Here is a 21,459-nt window from a genome sequence, read left to right on the forward strand (position 1 = left end):
GTCAGTGATGGCGAACCTTTTAGAGACCGAGTGCCCAAACTGCAACCCGAAACCCACTTGTTTATCGCCGGGTGCCAGGTGGGTGTGGCCCACTAGGTGGGCGTGGCTATGTTGGTCATGGCAGACTGGGTGGGTGTGGCCAAGGTGGGCGTGGCCACCTCAATGTTGCTTGTGGGGAGGGACGCCTGTGGGGGCCGGGCAGGGTTGGGCGAGATTCAGGGGGTGGGATGCATCTGGCCACGTGGGACCTTGGCAAGTTAGCGGGCGGCTAGTTGAAGAGGGACGGTTGCCATCTCCAGGGCATGGCTCGCGTGCTCACAGAGAGGGCTCTGAGTGCCGCCTCTGGCACGAGTGCCATAGGTTCGCCACCACTGTTCTAGGTTCTTGGGAAGAACTCGATACATATGAAGGCCCATACCAGCTAAAGAACTGGCAGCTGTGATTTCACATTGTTGTGAACAGATATACTATTGTAATAATAACTTAAAATCCAAATGGACAGGCACTATGGTTTGCATCCCAAAAAGTCATATTGATTGGCTATGTTTGTTCAAGAGCTGAAGGGGGTAGACGACTTCTACAAATGTGGTGGAAGAAAAGCATGGTCTAACTGATCACATTAAGAAAAGCCAAGAATCTTTGCTGAAGAAAGTCAATTAAGGCAAACACTTGAAAACAATACAGGTGAAGGTAGAATATAGAAATGAAACAATTAATTTAATTTTAGATTACCTATATAATAAGAATAATAATTTGAAGGAAAAATGCTGCTCCTGAAATCTAGCAGTAGAAGCTATCCCAAGGGTCATCTAATCATATCCTTTGTTCAGCACAGGGTCCTTTGAAATGAAATGAAAATCTCCACTTCATGAGGCAATTTTTTTTCACTGATTGATAGTTTGAACCAGTGTTTCTCAACCTTGACAATTTTAAGGCATGTGGACTTCAACTCGCAGAATTCCACAGCCAGCATTGCTGGCTGTGGAATTCTGGGAGTTGAAGTCCACATGCCTTAAAATTGTCAAGGTTGAGAAACACTGGTTTGAACCATCAAGAAATTCCTTCTGATATCAAGCCTGAATCTATTTTCCAATTGTTTCAACTGGAACAGTTGAACAGTTATGGGGCAACAGAGCACAAATCCATTCCCTCCTCAGTATGATAACCTTTTAGATATGCAGTGACTGGTACCACATCATGAAATACTTTGTTGAATGCTTTGCTGAAGTCTGAAGATATTATGTCTATGACATTTCCCTGATCCATTATGCTAATAGCTCTGTCAAAAACGAAATTATAACTAATCTGGCCTGGCTTGTTTGTGACAAGCCCATGCTGGGTCTTGTGAACTGTTGCATTCCTATCCAAGTGCTTACAAATATGTTATTTAATTATCTGTTTGAGGACCTTGCACGGTATAGACATCAAGTTAAAAGAGCTGTACTTTACAGAGTCTTTTTTTTTTTGAAGACAGATTCAACCTTTCCTTTCCTTCAGTCTTCTTAGATCTAGCCATTCTCCAGAATTTCTTAAAGTGTAAAGTTGGCAGTCCTACAGTCTTCTCTGCTCCTTTCTTCAGTACTTTAAATTACAATTCACCTGGTTTTGGAGACCTGAATTTGTTTACGTTAACTAAAATGTTCTTTTGCCATCTCCTTGCCTATCTTAATAGGCAGCTCCCACCTTCCACCAGTTGGTGCTATCTTATCATATCCTTTCTTTCACATGATGTCATTTATATTGTGTTTTTATGTTGATTGTAATGTGTTACAGCACTATTTTTTATCTCTCATTTCTCCTGCAGGTACAGACACATGCTAAAGAAAATTAATAGTAACAATAGTGCTATTACTATTTCATGCAGGAACCCCCCCCCCCAAAAAAAAACCCAAACAGGAACCAGAATGCAAATTGCAAAACCCAGATTAAAGCAAATAATATTTGCTCTCCAACAAAACAACGGTGCATTCCCAAAAGTTGATTAGTTGTTGGCTATAGCTCACATTTTAAGTATCATATATGTGATTTACTGCTGAGAGCTGGAAGAGTCCAAAGGCCTATTTAAGCTAGAATTCTATTTCACATATAAGATACATTTAAGACATTTATCATATGGACAAGAAAGGAGCATTCCTCACCTACTGTTGTTCTCTAGCAACTGACATTTAACATATGCTGCCTATGATTTAGGCAATAGTAAACAGCTTTTTCAAGCTATATAAATTGGTGGCTATCATCAATGTCATAGTAGAGAAATCTACAGTTAATTCTACCATATCTAGCTCTCGGGCTGCTCCCCATACAGTAAAAAGTTCTCACATTTTAAGATTCTAAGCTTAGAAATACTGATATTGTCATAATACTTTATACATATAATAAAGCTAAATTATCAATAATCAAAAAAGAATCTAAAGTAAGAGTTGAATTAGGATTCTAATCAATTGTCATGATTTCCATCCTTTGCTGCAGCTATTAAAAAACATTAATTTCAGTCTGGATGATACAGTGCTTAAAATACTATTATAATTCTTATTTTTAAAAGCAATGCTGGCTGGGGAATTCTGGGAGTTGAAGTCCACAAGTCTTAAAGTTGCCAAGTTTGGAGTTGTAATGTAATGTAATGTAATGTAATGTAATGATAATAACTTAAAGGGCAATAATTATAATAAATCATAATAAGCAAATAAAGATCCCGACATTTCTTTGCACAAGTGAAATTTCTAGGTTCTAGTCTGCTTTACGTGTGTTTGTTCTTCTTAATAGAACTCAAGAGACGAATAAACATCACCATGATCTCTGATCCCTGATCTCCCTTCCTTCCGCCGCGCCCTCAAGACATGGCTATTCCAACAAGTGGGACTGGCCTAGGGTAATTTTTAAGAGGGGTTTTTAGAGGAGTTTTTAATTATATTTTAAATTAGACAAGTTAAATATTTCATTTTAATTAATTTTAAATTTTGTGTTGTTATTGGTGTTTTTAATTGATTGTCAGCCGCCCTGAGTCCGCAAGGAGAAGGGCGGGATATAAATTCGAACAATAAATAAATAAATAAANCCCAGGCGGGGGAGATGAGATGGTTTGTTGCTTATCCAAGTAGCATCACTCATTTGTGTGTAATGGCTAGGGCTGCATTTGTACAACTGTCTGCCAGCTGTAGCATTTTGAGTTATGGCAATTATTTTGGCCTTGCCTGGCCTGTGCTTTATACCAGAAATGATGATGATTCCCTACTTGTAAGACAGGAACTCCGAGAGACTACAAGATCAAACAGGGAGCATGCTGGTGGGAGGGGAGAGTGGTGATGATGCTGGAACACACACTTATGCAGGAGGAGGGGGGAAACAGCCTAAGCAATAGGGCTGAAAGTATCTATCACCCTAGCTAGACTGCCTTGCCTTCACCATACATTGACATTGACCCCTCCTGTAAACAGTCCAGCTGGCAGCCACTTGCAGGCTTGGCCAAGCCCGTGTATCTTTGATCTGCAGATGCGGAGTCCAGGATGCTGACCCTGCTGTGTGAAAAGGAGTGGGTAACAGGTAGAGAGGGTGCTCTCAGTGGGGAGCAGAACATATGCTATGCAGATGTGCCCATCTCCATCGATGGCAAACACATTTCTCTCTGTCAGTGTAAACCATTCCCGAAGGTCCGCCTGAATATGCATGATGTATGCTTCAGAATTGTTCTAGGCTATCCAGGCATGCCCAAAGGCGAGGAGAAACCTTAACAGCAACTTTTGATGGGAAGGCTTGTGCTGGCAATATGTGTAAAAAAAAACCCCAAATATCAAAGCCGCTTTCATATTCACAGGTTAAGCTTTTCAGAGGAATGAAGCTGACCTTGCACCTCTAAGTAGGTTGATCGGAGAGGGAACCAAGATCTAATTTTCCATTTCAGAATGATCAGGCATTTGAGGAAGTACAGTGCTGCGTTGAGAGCAAGTCTGTGGAGCAGATGCCACAATTCTGTTCTGCAAAATGAATAGGAGACTCTCTGACACAGCATGGCTGATTTAACCCATTTTAACGTAAGGAAGTAATCTAAAATTAACCTCTAAAGAAGAGGAGTCCGATAAGGCAATCGAATCAAGAATGTAAAATTATGCCCCACAACTAGAAAAATAATTGGTTTTTTTTTGCCTGTTTTCAGTACAGATCCTGCCTCCCTCCTAAGTGTTTACAATTAGGATGTAATTTATTTTATTGTATTGTATTTATTTTATATCAAATTTGGAGACAGCTCATGTCACAGAGCAAGTCTGGGCAATGTACAGCTAAATTTTCATATGTGCTACAATTTTCATATGCAATTCAATTTTCAAAGATAAGCCCAGTTAATCTGTGCTACATTAAAGGGGGGGGGAGAGAAGGGGGCTGTCCACGCTAAATTTGAGTTTTTAAAGTTGTTGAAGTTCGGCCCAGAGATCTAAAAAGGGTTAGACTTAGGTTTGATATCAGTGTCAACACCAAGTTAATTCCTCATCTCTTCCTTTGTTCTCATTTTAACAAACATACGTCTCAATTAAGCAGTGATGAGCTTTTGGGCTCAGTAGCCATGGTTTAGAAAAGTAAACCATAGCCATTCATCACTACTTGATTGATGCCAATTGTGAAAGCCTATACTTCTCAATTTTTTTATTAAAATTTCCAGAAAAGTGATATTGATGGCTAAGTATTTATGAAATATAATTAAAAAAGAGAAAACAACCTAGTCCAACACCCAAAGTTCTCTTTTTTCTGCACCCTTTGATAACTATTTGTAATACTTTATATCTCAGCAGATAGGATGGAACACTGGGCCAGGTCTGTGCTTGGATGCTAAATGTCCAGAGAATCCCAGTTTGTTGTCTAGATTGGGAAATTAAAGAACATTCCAGAAAATGACCATAGCATACAGCATATTGCAGTGATGGCGAACCTTTTAGACACCAAGTGCCCAAAACCCGCCCCCTGCCCTGCCCCCACTTCACCCCCCGCCCCACCCACCTGCAGGGCCACCTACTGCCATGGCAGCCATGCCCTCTGCCCACGCCCCACAGCATCATCTGCACGCAATGGGGCACAAGGGCGGAGTCTTGTCCCCGCTGCCCGGCTGCCATGTCCTTGGCTGCGCTGCTCCATGCAGGCTGCGCCCGGGAGCGACTCTCCTCCGGGGGGGCTGCTGGTGAGGAAGAGGCCATGGGGGGAGGCGGTTGGGCAACGGTGCACGTGCCCACAGGGAGGGCTCTGCGTGCCGCCTTTGGCACACATGCCATAGGTTCGCCACCACTGGCATATTGATTTAATTGCTGGGACTTGAGGTCAAAGTTAGGGCATTTTTAACTTTTATAGTGTTTTAATTCTGATGAAATCTGATTATAGTCCAAGTGCAGGTAATCCTTGACTTACAACCATTCATTTAGCAACCATTCAAAGTTACAACGGCACTGGAAAAATGTGGCTTACAACCAATCCTCACCCTTAATGGCTATCACAGCATCACAGCATCAACATTTGGCACTCAATAACCAGCCTGCACTGATGAGGGATGCAGCATCCCGAGGGTCATGTGATTTGCTAGCTTCCTAGCAGGCTTCCAAATGCGCAGTGTCAACGGGGGAAGCCGAATTTCCTTAACAGCCATAAGATTCACTTACTTAATTGTAGTAATTTGCTTAACAACCATGGCAAAAAAAAAGGTTGTAAAATTGGGCGCAACTTACTTTACAGCCGCCTAGCTTAGCAAAAAAAAAAAAAATCTGATCCCAACTGTGATGGTGAGTTGAGGTCTGCCTGTGCAAAAACATCATTTGATTCCATCAGAAGCAACACTTATTGGAATGTGCAAGGAAAAGATCAAAGGCTTTCCTTTTATATTCAGGATGCCAAGATGGAGAAAGACAAAACTTTAATCTGCTTCACCAACAGAAGTGTCGACGATAAGCAGACGTTCTATCCTTACATAAATGGAAAATTCGTGGGCATTAATGAAAAAGAAACTAGAAAAGCTATCCTCGGGTTGAGTCAGCCATGATGCTTATTTCAGGCATACCTATGTATTCCGAAGGTATTGCTTCATAATCTTTCCAAAGTCATTAAAACCAAAGGGGAAATCATCACAACTTTTTATCTACGATTCAGGGCTTTGTAACACTGCAGAAAGGCAGATGCTGTGTCTGTTGAACAAGAGTGAGCAAACAAACAGAGCCAGTCTCAAACAATGCTACTTTTAGTTTCACTTTCTACATTCTGCTAATTGCTATAGTGGGACACCCTGGAAGAGACTGGAATTGAACTGTATGATTGACAGCTCTATTTTCTAATCACAGAAGTTGTGTTCAGGTGACATTGCTGAGGAAGCCATCCACTCCATGGGGCAATTCACTCAACCCTCATAAGATGTAGGTGAGTCCATTAGTCGTGTAATGACCATTTCTGAAGTCCTCCCTTGCCCCAAGTTGGAAGGCTATCATGAACTACCTTTTTTCATTTCTGGTAACAACAACAGTTATATCATCCCCTCCCCAACATCTTTATCTTCCCTTTCCTTCAGTATAAATGAATGGGGTGAAACATAAAGTGAAGTGATAGAGATGAAGTCTTTAGAAAAAGCCTGTTCTGTAAGGTTCTGAAAGCCTATCATAATTAATTGGAAGAGGTCGCTTTAGCTAGAGGCCAATTTGAGACTAAAATTAACAAACTAAACCCTGAAACCACAACAAACAAAACCACGTACATACTCTTTTAACCAACCATGTATTTGTCAGTCAGAAAGTTCATCAAATCTCACCTGGAGTGGAACCTTATTTGAATAAGTTATTTTCTGAATCCCAGAACTGCATCCAAGCCAAATCCTCAGTTTAGTCCCACCATGTACATGATTCTGTATTTGGCAAATCCTGAAAATATTTTTTGTGAATCCTTGCAAAATGATAATTATTGACCACAGCCAACTTCTGGGTTACTTCAACAAATGCCTGTGGTTAACTCTCTCAACAGAGCCTTAACTTATATGTGCAAACATATTTCTTGTAGCCCAGATCTTTGTTAAGCTTCTTTGTGTATTATCTATTCATAGGCATATTTGTTTTTACTAAAATAATTCAGATTCTGTATCAAGTAAGAATGAAAATTTGATTTATATAAATGATACAGGCCAAGCCACTATATATACACACTCGCAAACATCTGGGCATACTTTGAGAAAAACAGAAAGAGAGACAACGATTGAGCATTTAAAAGTTTCATTTGGGGTCTTCAGATTATAATCCATAGTTATTAATTTATTGTGCTGATTTTCAGGCTATTTCCAGGCACAGTTTAAAATGTTAGTCCAAATGGTTGTAAATATGGCAATAGCAATAACACTTAGACTTGTATATCGCTTCACAGTGCTTTACAGCATTCTCTAAATGGTTTACAGAGTCAGCATGTTGCCCCCAACAATCTGGGTCCTCATTTTACAACCTCGGAAGGATAGATGGCTGAGTCAACCTTGAGTCAGTGAGAATCAGACTGCTGGCACTCGGCAGAATTAGCCTGCAATACTGCATTCTAACCACTGGGCCACCACAGCTCTTTATATATGTCAGTAATGGTGAACCTTTTAGAGACCAAGTGCCCAAACTGCAACCCAAAACCCACTTATTTATCATTGGGTGCCAGGTGGGCGTGGCCACTGGGTGGGTATGGCTGTGGTGGTCATGGCAGATTGGGTGAGTGTGACCAAGTTGGGCGTGATCACCTCGATGGTACTCATGGGAGGGATGCCTGTGGGGGCCGGGCAGGGTTGGGGGAGATCCAGGGGGTCTCTGGCAGGTGGGGCGGTGGGCAGGAGGCTTGTCCTGCTGGGTGAGGCGAGGCAAGGCAAGGCAAGGCAGGTCGGGGGTGCCATTGTCACAGGGCAAGGTGAGGTCAGGGTGGCTGCTGCCTGACACCATCAGCCCCTGCACACAGAGGCCAGTGAGTGCATGGGTGCTGGGATGCATCCGGCCATGTGGGACCTCAGCGAGTTAGTGGGCGGCTGGTTGAAGAGGGACGGTTGCCATCTCTGGGGCATGGCGCGCGTGCCCACAGAGAGGACTCTGAGTGCCGCCTCTGGCACACATGCCATAGGTTTGCCACCACTGATATATGTAGTTTAAGGAGGAATAAAGGAGCAACCTTCCAAGGAATGGCTTCATACAGCACCTACATTTTTCTGTGTTTGCAAGAAGTTATGGATGGACTTTTGGAATTCAGCCCTTGCATGAATTCAGCAAAACCAAAACCAAAAACCACTATATGACCTAAAAGAGGTTGAACATATTTTTAAAAGCAGGAAAAATTCCATCCTAACAGGAAAAAAAAAAAAAGGAAGAGGAATTCTCTGCTAGTCCTTTCCCACTTTGTGCCATTGTCCTGTCTGTTGTGACTTTTTTCTTCCACAGCACTGATGTGTTTAGCCATCAAAGGATGCCCCCTTACTCTGTTTTAGGACATGGTCTTTCTAAACACTTTCCTATCCCATATGAGAAAGAAATGAAACCGTTTGCCATATGCATCAAGAGTTTTATAATGTTGTGAAGATATCTAAAATAGCAAGAAGATGGACATCACTTTTGAATATAACTGTGAAATGTCTTATGGACAGACCTATAGATTATGGCCAACTACAACTGCTATTTAGAACAGATTACTAATGTTTACTTCCCCCCATAACATGGACATTATATGACATCATATTATATCTTGCTTGCTCTCATCAACAGCCTTAGAGAGAGTGGAACTAATCAGCCCTTGCACCTCATAGTGGGGGAAGTCTTAATATTTTCCACATGCCTTTCCCAAAATTTGTGTAGGAAAATTGGTAATGGCAGGAAATCTTTCATCAGGTGTATAAAAAAAAATATCTTTTTTCTTTTAATAATAATGTCTCTTTCAAGTTGAATTTGATTCTTGACTTCCTATTATGCTCTCCCTTTTGAGATCACTCCAAGTTGACTAAGTTATTGCCACCCACTTTAATTGGGCAGTTTCTCTCTTTGATTTAGATAAATGGCGAAACAGTGTACAAAAAGGTTGACAAAACTTCATGTGGTAGAGAACACCATTTAGTTAGATTGCTATAGAATTTCCATAACTTGGAAGGCATGTTATTTCTACTATTCTTACTGCTACCACAACTAGGAACAATTTATGCTTTAAATCAGGAGTAGTCAACCTTGGCTCTTTTATGACTCGTGGACTTCAACTCCCAGAATTCCTGAGCCAGCTTAGCTGGGTCAGGAATTCTGGGAGTTGAAGTTCACGAGTCATAAAAGAGCCAAGGTTGACTACCCCTGCTTTAAATAAGATAACCATGAACCATTCCCCAGAATTCTGGGAGTTGAAATCCAGAGATCTTAAAGTTGCTAAGATTGAAAAACACTGGAATAGGCTGTTTTCTTCCAGCAGAGGAAAAAAAATGGAAACCATCCAAAAACATTAATTATACCAAGCAGTCATTTGTCAGGCCAGATTCTTTCTGCTCTCTTCTTCCCACTTTTTAGTTTAGTTTTTAGTAAGGATTTGTTTTTTTAAAAAAAACAAAATCTCAGCATGTGATAGCCCTGACAAACTTTGCCTGGGCTATAAAAGGAACAAACATCTGTTCCTATAAGTTTCATAAAAAAAATGTATTTCAAGCTTGTTAGAACTTTCTGTTTGTACATTGATGGCATGAACCATACTTAATGCAGGAATATCAGATATATAACTGTCTTATTTTCTGACTCTTACTTGTGGTTCATCCCTAACATACTCTAAGCGGGTTGTCACTTACGCAGACCACATTCCCACACCCACACATCAGGCTCTTTCTCATGATCACTGTTTCTTGCCTCATCTGACTTTCTCAAACATTTCTATAGCCCTGCTTTTCATCCTGCTTATCCTTCCCTTTCCTTTAGAGGGCAAGGGCTTTGTTCTCTTGTTTGAGTACAGGAAAAGAGCCAGAATTCATCTTTAATCACTGAAACTGGACACCATTTTATCAGTGGCTTGGAATGGGAAATTCGAGCTTGGGATAAGAGAGCCGAATGGCTTTAGCTTATTTTCATTTCATGTTTAATTTCCTGCAGGCTTAGTTCAGTCTTTCCACTCCTTCCACTAGCCTCCCAAGGTTTTATGGGAAAAAGGGGATCAAGACATATTACTTTTTTTGCTTGACAGTTTATTTTGCCCTCCTCCTCTTTCTTCTTCAGCAAGGATTTTGCTTCAGCAAAGATTGACATTTCACCTTGCTTTCAAAAGCCTTCCACAGGGCAGGGTCATTGCTAGAAAAGATTTTCATTAATAAGAGAGGATTCTAAGATGAACAAAGGTTCCTCAGCTCTCTGAACCGCGGAAGGAAGCAAGGCAGAGGTAGAACACAGGTAGAACACAGCAAGGAAGCAAGAGAGAAAGAAATGGCTCCCAAATGGGACTAATTATTAAAAAGCACTTGTATGCAGATCTATATCCAGATCTTAGCTAAGGTAGCTCACCACCAGTTAGACTACTGCAGTGTGCTGCTCAGTGCTGCTTCAGAAACTGCAGTTGGCAGCAACCCATGTATTGAGTGAGAACCACCACAGCCATATAAGATCTTTGCTACAGGCCTTTATTGGCTTTCACTAGATTTCCAGATACAACTGAAAATACTCACTTTAACCTGTAGAGTCCTTTACGGTTTGGGACCTAGGTATCTCCAACCAGTGTCAACATGTCTAATAAGTTCTCCTGAGAAAAGTTAGTATTGGTTTCCCATTTTTATGATGTTTGAAAACCTAAAGCGGAGGTTTTTGTTTATGAATTTGCTTCCAGCTTGAAGTTAGGCTGATACCCAACTTGATGATATTCTGGAAATTGGTCGAAAGGAAGCTCTTCTGATAAATATTGTTTGGGTTAGTGTTTTTTATTGTTTTTGCACAATTTATAATTGCATCTTTCTTTCTTTCTTTCTTTCTTTCTTTCTTTCTTTCTTTCTTTCTTTCTTTCTTTCTTTCTTTCTTTCTTTCTTTCTTTCTTTCTTTCCCATTTGTTTAATGACTGTTCAAAGCAACTCTGGCTGGAGATGCTGAGAGTTAACAATCAAACATCTACAAGTAGTCCTTGATAAACAACAGTAATTGGGACTGGGAACTCTGTTGTTAAGCAATTTAGTTGTAAAGTGTGATGTCATATGACTGCATCTACTTATGATGGCAGCTTGTTACGCAAGATGTCAAGTGATTTGCCCATCTGGGACTTCCTGCTGGCTTTCCCGTTGACTTTGCTTTACCAAAGATTGAAAATGGTAATCATGTGACTGCAGGGATGCTGTGACCCCTGTAACTGCAAGTCAGTTGCCAAGTGTCTGAATCATGATCACGTGACTGCAGGGATGCTGCGAAGACTATTAATTTGAAGACCATCCATAAGTCTCCTCACTCAGCACCAATGCAGCTTTAAATGAAAACTGAAGAAATGGTTGTTAACCAAGGACTATCTGTACTTTCAAAACATCTGCTACAGCACTGAGCTACTCTGAAGAATTTTTAATAATGAGTGTACCAGGAGTTGTATATAATGCCTGCTGTTGTGGAATGCTAGAGGTAGAACACAAAAACCTGTCTTCTTGAATTAAGCATTTAATTTGTAGTCACCTTGTAGCAAGATGGGTGGCAAAGAAATTTAATAAATTAATAATAAATTAATAAATAGGAATTTAGAAAAAGCTGAAAAAATTGCTTGGTGTTTACACACACACACACACACACACAACAAAGTGTATTGTACATTTATCCCAGTCTAAGGATATTGCTTACTGTTTTTAGTTGAAGACATGGCTGCATTGGGGACTTGCCAATTTTCTTGTTCCCATGTCCTACAGTTTCTTCCCTTACCTGTACTCGGGCTTCAGTGAGATCTGTCCTCATGGCTAATTGCTCTCTGGCGTAGACATCTGGATAATGGGTCTTCTGAAAGACCTTTTCCAGCTCTTCCAACTGGTAGCTGGTGAAGGTGGTGCGGTTACGCCTCTTCTTGCCCTTGTTGCTCTCCGAATCAGTCTTGTCCATTGGACTGGGAAGATCATTACTTGCCCTCTCTTGAGACGTCTTCGCACTGGTCTCTTTCACGCTGAGGTAACTACTATCCATTCCAGCAGAATCAGATCCTGGCTGTAGTTCAGTCTCTCCAAGTGAACTTTCTTTAGCTATGTAGGAGATGGGGGATAGGGAAATGGGAAGGAGAGAGAAAGAGAAAAAAAACCCATAAAGCTATGGATAAACAAATTATTGAATTGGATGCATGTTTGTGAAGAAAGAAGATACAAGGAAAAGAGATGGATTTAAGGACATGTGCCAGGAGGATGAAATATTAAGAAATCAGAAATATAAAACCATTTGGCTTAGAGTAAAAGTAAAAGATGGATACAGCTTGAGGCCTATAAAATAAATGGAATCCTTTAATTTAACTTTAAGTTTAGTTTCTTAAAGAAAATCAACTTTGGGTCCACTCTAGCAAAGGTTTGTTGTGCTAATTCTGCTGCGATTTTCTATGCTGAAGTAGGCTACTTCAACACGTACAAATATGACAAAGGTCTGTATAATTTGTAGGCTATTAGGATATTTCCATTTTTTATAGTAAGCACATTGGACAGTAGGATAACTGTTGCTACTTCACCCCACCTTCCCCAATCTAGTATCCTCCAGAAGTGGGGAGACTGAAATTCCCACAATTCCTGCATGACCTTTAGTGATGTTGGCTGAAAATTCTAGGAATTGCAGCCCTAAGATTCCTGGTTGACTGTCAGACTTGGGATGGCTGCTCCGCTCATGGCTTCAGGGAGAGGAATTTCCAAAACACTCTAGAGAGAAAAGGACATACAGAGAGTCAAATAAGAAGGAGTCTGGGAGCACCTTTGCTGGCTGGGGAATTCTGGGAGTTGGCATCCACACATCTTAGTTACCAAGTTTGAAAAACACCGGCATAAGTTTTATAAGCTGCGACTCAGTTCATCAGGTGCAACTTTATCTGATGTTGCATGAAAGCTAAACTCTTTTAATACAATTGGTTAATCAGAAAAAGGTACTCCAAGACTCCTTCTGACTTTGCCACGGTAGGCAAACACTCTCTGACAATGGAAAGAACATTGTAGTTTTTACTCATGCTCTACCTTAAACACATTTTATCTAACGTCCTGTTCAGTTCGGGTGAAAATAAATTCCACATAGGCATATTCACAGCCTTATTTTAATTTTAACTTATTGGTCACTTTTAAATTTCTTTTCTTAAAGAATGGGAGAGATCTGCAGGGGGAAACAGATGGCAAATGAACTTGCCCTACTGTGAGCTTGTCTCCCTGCTTCCTCTAGCTCCTTGGATTGTTAGCCATCAATCATTATGACTTGCTTCTTGCTTTTCCTTTTGTTATCAGTTCCAGAACATATAACATTCAACTTGCAAAGAATCTGTCATCTTATGCTTCTGTTTGACAAACTGTGAACTGTTTCACATTGCTTCAGTAGAGAGTGGATCCTGGATATTTGGCAAACCGTGAATAAGTGAAGTTTTAAATCTTACTCCTCCCAATTAAAGTCTGACACACAGTATATGCCCATGAAGAGCTTTGTGAAAGAATAATAATAATACAGTGTGCTTATACATGATTGCTCTTCTATCGGGTAACGTGCTGGCTTCCCAATATGTTATTCTTGGAACCAGAATCAAACTCATGCAATTTTTGATGCAGTGCAGTGATAAAATAAGAATAGGAACTGAATGAATTACTTAATTTGCAGTTTCAGGACAAACCGTCAACTGCATTTTCAAGTCTGCGTGTTGCTCCATTTTCTGATGCAGTTGCTCAACCAAAAACCGTGTCTACTACGGAACATTTTACAAAATTAAGTACAAAAGTGTTCATTAAAAGGCACACAAAAAGAGATTGGTTAGGAAAAATGTGTAGATGGTAATAAAATAGTAATTTTTAAAATGGCAAGGCGATCCCAAATAAGAGGAAATAAGCACAAGGGTGAGGAAATGAGGATCTGCACAAAATCAAAAGGGATTTAGTTTAAGGATACTTAATGATGGTAAATAATCAGCTGGGCAATGCTTAATTCATACATCACCTATTACCAGTTTGGTATTAAACAAATGACTTAATGATAATGATAATTACCAGTGTTTTTCAACCTTGACAATTTTAAGGCATGTGGACTTCAACTCCCAGAATTCCACAGCCAGCAACGCTGGCTGTGGAATTCTGGGAGTTGAAGTCCACATGCCTTAAAATTGTCAAGGTTGAGAAACACTGATTTAGACTCTGGACCAACTTCAGGGTTTTCTTTTTTTTATAAAATAAGTGCCATTTCCCCCCAGTTCACAACCCACAGACTGTTGAGCACAGAAGAATGATCCATGAGAACAAGTTTGGTCTAGTTCACCAGGCTTCAAAGCACCGAGTCCAAGTCCTTCTTTAGCCATGAAAGCCAGCTGGGCGACTTTGGGCCAGTTACTCTTTTCCACCCCAATCCATCATACAGGTTTGTTGTTGTGCGGAAAATAGAAGGAGGGAGGTGTGTTGGATATGTTTGACACCTTGAGATATTTGTAAAAACAATATAGGTGGGATATATATAAATAAATAATACACATTTTGTTTTGATGGGGATTCTGGGGGGGGGGGGGTTTACCTGCAATGTGGAACCTTCTGGGAGAGAAAAGAGAATGTAAAACTCACATGCTCATGGAGATGTGGAAATTCACACCTTCTAAGTAAACTAATTATGCAGGCAGTGGAATCAGTAGCTCTGTTTTTTCCAGGATTCCAGATGACACAGAGAATGTTTTCTGGATATAAGCATTTCTGCAGATGCTGATGTAAGCACGGAGCATGCTTGTTTATTTACTGATCAAAGTATTTGTACATTGACTATTTCTGTAACTAAAAAGTAGAGTTACGGATGTAATCCCACTGCTCCCACCAATGCATTTAGTGCTCGTGCAAATCACGTGAGAGTAAATTAAAAAGTAATAGATGGTCACTGGGTTTAGAGTTGCTTGAAGACACTGTTGCTACAAAAATTGAAGAGTACTCCTGCATACAATGTGATGCGAGCTTATTCAATGGCTATGTGACATTGCCTATAAAGCTTACTTTTGTACTTAAGCTTCATCTGAAGTTCTGGTGGTGATGGTGATGTGTGTGTGTGTGTGGGGGGGGGGGAGAGATTTATTTCCCAGTGACTCTATAAAGCCCCAATCTGGCAACCATTACATTGACATTTTCCAAATTCATTCCCCTGTTTATGGCCCATCTTAATTTGTCATGCCTTCTAAGCCATTAATTGTACAAGAGCATTTACAGAAGACTCCATCTGACTGTGAAGCCACATGCCTTTTCTCCTAGAGTTGGCAGCAGAGGCTGAAAAGAACAATGGCTGGAAGAGGGGGTTGCCTACCATCTGCCAACTTTTTTTTTTTTCACAGAGCTTTTTGTCTTTTTCCTCCTTTGCTGTTGCCAGGAGAGGAGAAAGCGCACCATGGAAGTCTATGAAAGAATTGTCACAGAGGGAGAATAATGGCATGTGTGCAGAGCGCAAAGGGGAGGGGAATAATTCTTGGACTATTCCATCTTTATTGGACAGAGAACAAATTCTGGAGAGAGCGTGAGCCAAGAGCTTTCAGCAAGTACATCTCTCAATTGTCTGCAGACAATAGACTCACATGCAGTGACCAACATGCACGCACACACACAAACACCCACACCCACAGTCCAACAGTGCCTGCAGATAAGATTTTCTGATAGAATATAGCATATTTCAGAATTATTTGCCTTTAATTGTGCGTGTCTATGTATTTGCTTTCTAAAAATCCTATTGTACAATTTAAAAAACAACAACAAATTGGCAAAGTGCTTAATAAATAAAACAATGGGGCAGTCTAGTTTTGTAAGTCAGATTTAAAGTATGGATAATCCATTTGTATATATTTGCCTTTATTTCACCATGTGTACTTATACCAGATACAATCCTGCTTCTGAAGAAGCAACCACAGATACTAAGAAAGCCCATACGCAGGTCATCTGCCCTTTACATGTTGCATGCCAATACTATCCAAAGATTATCACTCTGGGGCATGGGGACATGTTGAAAACATGTTTCCAGCCAGCCAGGATGACTTCTAGTGCTGTTGCCCATCTACATCTACCAATCTGCTAGGCACAAAGTAGAGGCCTCTTGGTGGCCACTTTGTCCAATGTTCTCAAATCTTGACATGGTTTTCATGGTATCTGTCAGCATAACTGGGCACCTCCTGATCACGCATCATCCAGCAGAGACCCACGCACAGATTGGACACTGTGGGCCATTTTCATATTACTCCGTGCCAACTCAGCAAACAGCAAAAGAAAATTCACATACAGCTCGCTCTACCAAGCAGATTCCCATGGAGAAATGAGACTGCCCTGAGGCCCCTACATTAGTGCTGCAGGCCCACAAGGGGCAAGATATATTTCCAGTTGGACAGATTTTCTGGGAAAGAGTTCTGGAGGGCTTCTTTTAAGATGAGGACCCATCGCTTGGCACTACCAGGATTAATAGGTATCTGTCCTGTGAGTGATGGTTTGGAAATTATTGCGATTACATTGGTAGTGAACAACTCAGAATGGTTTTTGGGAGGGATACTTGAAATCACACACATTGTGCCATCATGGGATGCTTCTTCCCTCCCCACCCCTATTTTCTTGATTTTTGGAAGATGAACAGAGAAAACATGTGAAATGGGAGTTTCAAATGCCTGTTGATTGAAGACCTACTACTAGAGAGGTGGGAGAACAGAGTGCAAAGAAACCACATATGGGTCAGGAACACAGCAATGTTATTGTTCTGATAAACAGAATAGTTATGGGAATCCCACACATAATGTCAAAGTACGCAAAAGACAAGGCTGGCAAAGGCTTTTTGGTGCCAGAGACAAAATATCCTGCCAGAATCCCTTCTTTTGGATAGCAACATAATAATGTTACATAACCATTTCACTGTCCCTTCATTACAGCCAATTTTGGTTTTCTGAGTCATGTTCCTACTTGCAGGATACCACAGTACAATCATAGTCTGTGCTTGATCCCCACAATATCACTCCTTTCTTATTCCCAGCCCTTGAGTGAAACAACCAGATGCTATCAACAGAAAGAGCATTCTTAAAGTAAGATTTCTTCCCTTTATTCCAGAGGTGTCTGCAGATGTGATTTTAAAAAAATCAAAATGATGAGCACAGTGGCCACCCAAAAAAAAATCAGTCAGAGCTTCCATTATGGCCACCCTCTTCCCTATTTTTACCATATCCTGTGGACTCCCCTGCTTCAGCTTGTGCTCCCCCAGAAGTAATCCAAGTGACTGATTACAACCATGGAGCATTTTTGACCCTGGACCTGGATAAACAAGGCTTTGCAAACATCTATCTAGACCAGGGGGTCTTCAAACTTGGCCCTTTTATGACTCGTGGACTTCAACTCCCAGAATTCCTCAGCCAGTGTGCCTGGCTGAGGAATTCTGGGAGTTGAAGTCCACGAGTCATAAAAGAGCCAAGGTTGCTTACCCCTGAGCTAGGGGAATCCATTCAATATTTTGCAGGCATTATATCAATAAAGAATAAAATAAAGCAGTAAAGCAAAACAGTTGCTTTGTTAAGGCACTGGACTAGGCACCACAAGACTGTAAATTCTAATCCCACTTTAGGCATAAAGCCAGCTGGGTGACCTTGGGTCAGTCATTCTTTCTCAGCACTAGGAAGAAGGTCATGGCAAACCACTTCCAAAAAGTGAAGAAAATTGCAGGTACTAGCTCAGGCAGTTGCCATGAGTCAACACTGACTTAAAGGTAAAAAGGAAAAAAGAAAGCAAGGATAACCAAGTCAGCAACATGTCTACTGTAAAGGATTGGGCAGCAATCGGAACAGAAATTTTATGTTGGCATATTTTTATCTTGGCTAAAGGAGTGATGGATATCATTTTAATGTGGCCATCTGCTGGTGCCTTTAATCTTAGAAACTAAGAAACTGTGACTTGCTGAGCTTTGACTCATATCATTTGACTAGTATCATTTGGAAGGAAACAGTAAAAAAACATAGCATTTGGAAGGAAACAGTAAAAATCCGATACGTTCTTTTAAAGTCTGAGCTAGATGTCAGATTAAGGGATGATCGCCAGATTTTCTTTTTTGTTTCTGTTTTGAAAACGGTTTTGAGAAAACCCTAAAGTTGGAAGAAGCAATATAGGAAATAAAATCTAGATTGCTCACTGCCAAATTTTAAAGTAGAGCAATTGCACAACATAAACTTCATCTGGGAAAACACCACGTATAACATAGAGCTAAATCTAAATACCTCGGTGGCTATCCAGTATTCGCCCTCTGATAATCTTTCTTTGCCAAGAGAAAGAAAGAGAGAAAACATTCTCCCTTGAATGAAATACAGCCTTTTCTGTGTATGAAAATTACAAGGAGAAGGAAAGTTTCCTTATTCAATTGGAATAGAGCTGAATAGAGCTACTGCAACCCCCTGCTCAAGCAGGAGACCCTATACCATTTCAGAAGGTGATTGTCCAATCTTTTCTTAAAACCTTCAGTAATGAAGCACCTACAACATCTGAAGGCAAACTGTTTCACTGGTTAATTGTCTTCACTGTTAGGAAGCTTCTTCTTAATTCCAAGTTGCTTCTCTCTTTGATTTCCATCATTTCTTGTCTTGCCTTCTGGTGCTTTGGTGAATAACGTGACCCCCTCTTCTTTATGGCAGCCCCACAAATACTGGAACACTGCTATCATGTCACCCCTGTTTCTTCTTTTCTTTAGACTAGCCGAACCCAAGTCCCGCAGCCGTTCTTCGTATGTTTTAATTTCTAGGCCTTTGATCATCTTAGTCTTCTTTGCAATTTTGTCAAAGTCTCAACATCTGTTTTGTAAGATGGTAACCAAAACTGGATGCAATATTCCAGGTGTGGTCTTACTAAGGATTTATAAAGTTGTACTAATACCACTTTACTACTAATTATTTTGATTCTATGTGTCTGTTTATACAACCAAAGATTGTATTAGCTTTTTTTGGCTGCTGCTATACACTGCTGGCTCATGTTTAAGCGATCATCCATTAGGACTCAAGGTCCCTCTCACAGTTACTATTTTTGAGTCAGGTTTCATCAGTCCTAGAGGAGATCAACCCTGACTGCTCTTTAGAAGGCCAGATCCTGAAGCTGAAACTCAAGTATTTTGGCCACCTAATGAGAAGGAAGGATTCACTGGAGAAGAGCCTAATGCTGGGAAAGGGGACGACAGAGAATGAGGTGGCTGGATGGAGTCACTGAAGCAGTAGGCGTGAGCTTAAATGGATTCCAGAAGATGGTAGAGGACAGGAAGGCCTGGAGGAACATTGTCCATGCGGTCGCGATGGGTCGGACACGACTTCGCAACTAACAACAACAACATGTAAAACATATGAATTTATTTAAGATGGTTGAACGCAATCCCATATTACAATATTCTCAGGGGGTATGTGCCTTGAATACAATGAAAGGCAATTTAAATACATCACAACTTTTAAAAAAACAACAAATGAAATTTATAGGCACCATTTTTACAACTGAGAGGCCCAAACTATATGAGTTATTTAAAAGAAGAGGAAAAATCAAAAGAAAGGAAGATTCCAGAGATGGTGTTCCATCCAACACTTTTAGAGATACATATTCCATTACAATGGAATATTATTGTGTAAAATGTCCTCTCCCTGACAATGATTTTCTGCCTCACTTCATTTGATGGGTGCAACAAGGTGAATGCCTATAAAATTGCAGTGTGATCAGACATACAGTATATGACAAAATACAATCTTTAGGATCCCTTGTTTCAAAGTTGTTTAGATCTTGAAAAATTACATTTGTATTTTATATTATACCTGGGAACTAGGACCTTGTGCATCTGTCAAGCCACAGACGTAATTAGGTGAAGGCATTCATTCCAAGTTAGTAATCTTGTAGCTATTTTTTTTGGATCAACTGCAGTTTCTAAACTGTTTCAGATGATTTTTTTTTAAAGAGGAAAAGTGCAAGTCAATTCTGAAAATTGGGCCAAAAGAAAGATGCTGATTTTCAGCATGTCCAATTTTATTTCTTTTTGAGTGAGGGTTGTGGTGATTATTATTTCCAACATTTGCAAGAAACAAAGTCCATTTCAAAAACTAATTCTTTCTGAATATAGGAGAAGAGAAAATTAAAACCTATTGTGGAATTCAAAGAAGGCACAATTATATACATTCTTCTGAGATTAAGAAAATCACCAGGAGCAAAGGCTCTATGAAGACATATCATAGCATGTATGAGCATCTGGAAAATGTGAGCTACTAGATTTCCTTAGTAGGCTAATAAAACTTTGAACATATGTGCAAAATTGCTTTTAATACTAGCTGTTCATTGATACAAAATAGCAGATAACAGAATGTCGCTTCATATTTTCCTTTACAAGGACAATGCATCCAAAAAGAGATGGGTAACTTGGGATTTTCAAAATAAAATTTGGCATTTAAAATTGAAAAGAAGGAGAGCCATAAATGATAAAAGAGGATACAAGGTGAGGTAGAGATAGTCAAGGGAAGTTAAGTGTTGCTTTTCTTTTAAAACAACCAGGTTAATTCCTAGTTTATAGATAGACAGTCATATATGCATATGTACATACATACTCTGGGCTATATTACATAAAGCTAGGCTACCAGGAGTAAATAAAAGAAAAGAAAAGGGCAAAGTAAAATAAAATAAAATAATGGCAACTATAACTAATGGCCATTCCACCATCGGATTGTCAGTGGTGGAATGGCCATTAGATATAGTTGCCATTTTTTCATTTTTTTATTTTCCCTTTCCTTTCCTTTCCTTTTCTTTCCTTTCCTTTCCTTATTTCATTTTATCTACACGTATTCTTTAGTCCGCAGAAAAACTGGGGCCAGAATTTCTGTTGCTTAGCAAGTGGTTGTTAAGGGAGTTGCACCCAATGTTATGACTTTTTTGCCACGGTTGTTCAGTGAATCACTGCAGTTAAGTGTATCCCCAGTCGTTAAATGAATCCAACTTAGCCCCTTGACTTTGCTGGTTGAATGTTGGCTAAGTAGGCTGCAAATGGCAATCACACGATTGCCACAGGGGATTCTGTCGTCTTTGTAAATATTGCCAGTTCCCAAGCACCCTAATTTGGATCACGTGACCATGGGAATGCTGCAACAGGCTGAAGAGTGAGGAGTTGTCATAAGTTTTTTTTTTTTTACTATCGTTGTAACTTTGAATTGTCACTAAAAGAATGGCTGTAAATCAAGGACTACTCGTATAGCTAGCCTGGATTACATTGTTTTTGATTGACAAGAAAGTACAACAATGTTCAGCCCCATGGTCTTGTAAGGACAATTTTGAAAGGCTCAGTAAAAGTTCTTATTATTACACAGATAATACTGTAA

General features: G+C 40.2%; 1 protein-coding gene across 1 annotated transcript in view; it reads right to left on the bottom strand.

Moving 5' to 3' along the window:
- The window catches only part of ALX4 (ALX homeobox 4), a 68,985-nt gene that overhangs the window by 7,381 nt on the left and 40,145 nt on the right, over positions 1 to 21,459 (bottom strand). The window contains 1 exon segment of the mRNA XM_015831714.1: positions 11,865 to 12,175. Within this exon segment, the coding sequence (XP_015687200.1) occupies positions 11,865 to 12,175 (311 nt within the window).

This window comes from Protobothrops mucrosquamatus, unplaced genomic scaffold (assembly GCF_001527695.2).
Source record: "Protobothrops mucrosquamatus isolate PMUCROS unplaced genomic scaffold, P.Mucros_1.0 scaffold_277, whole genome shotgun sequence".
Classification (NCBI taxonomy): domain Eukaryota; kingdom Metazoa; phylum Chordata; class Lepidosauria; order Squamata; family Viperidae; genus Protobothrops; species Protobothrops mucrosquamatus.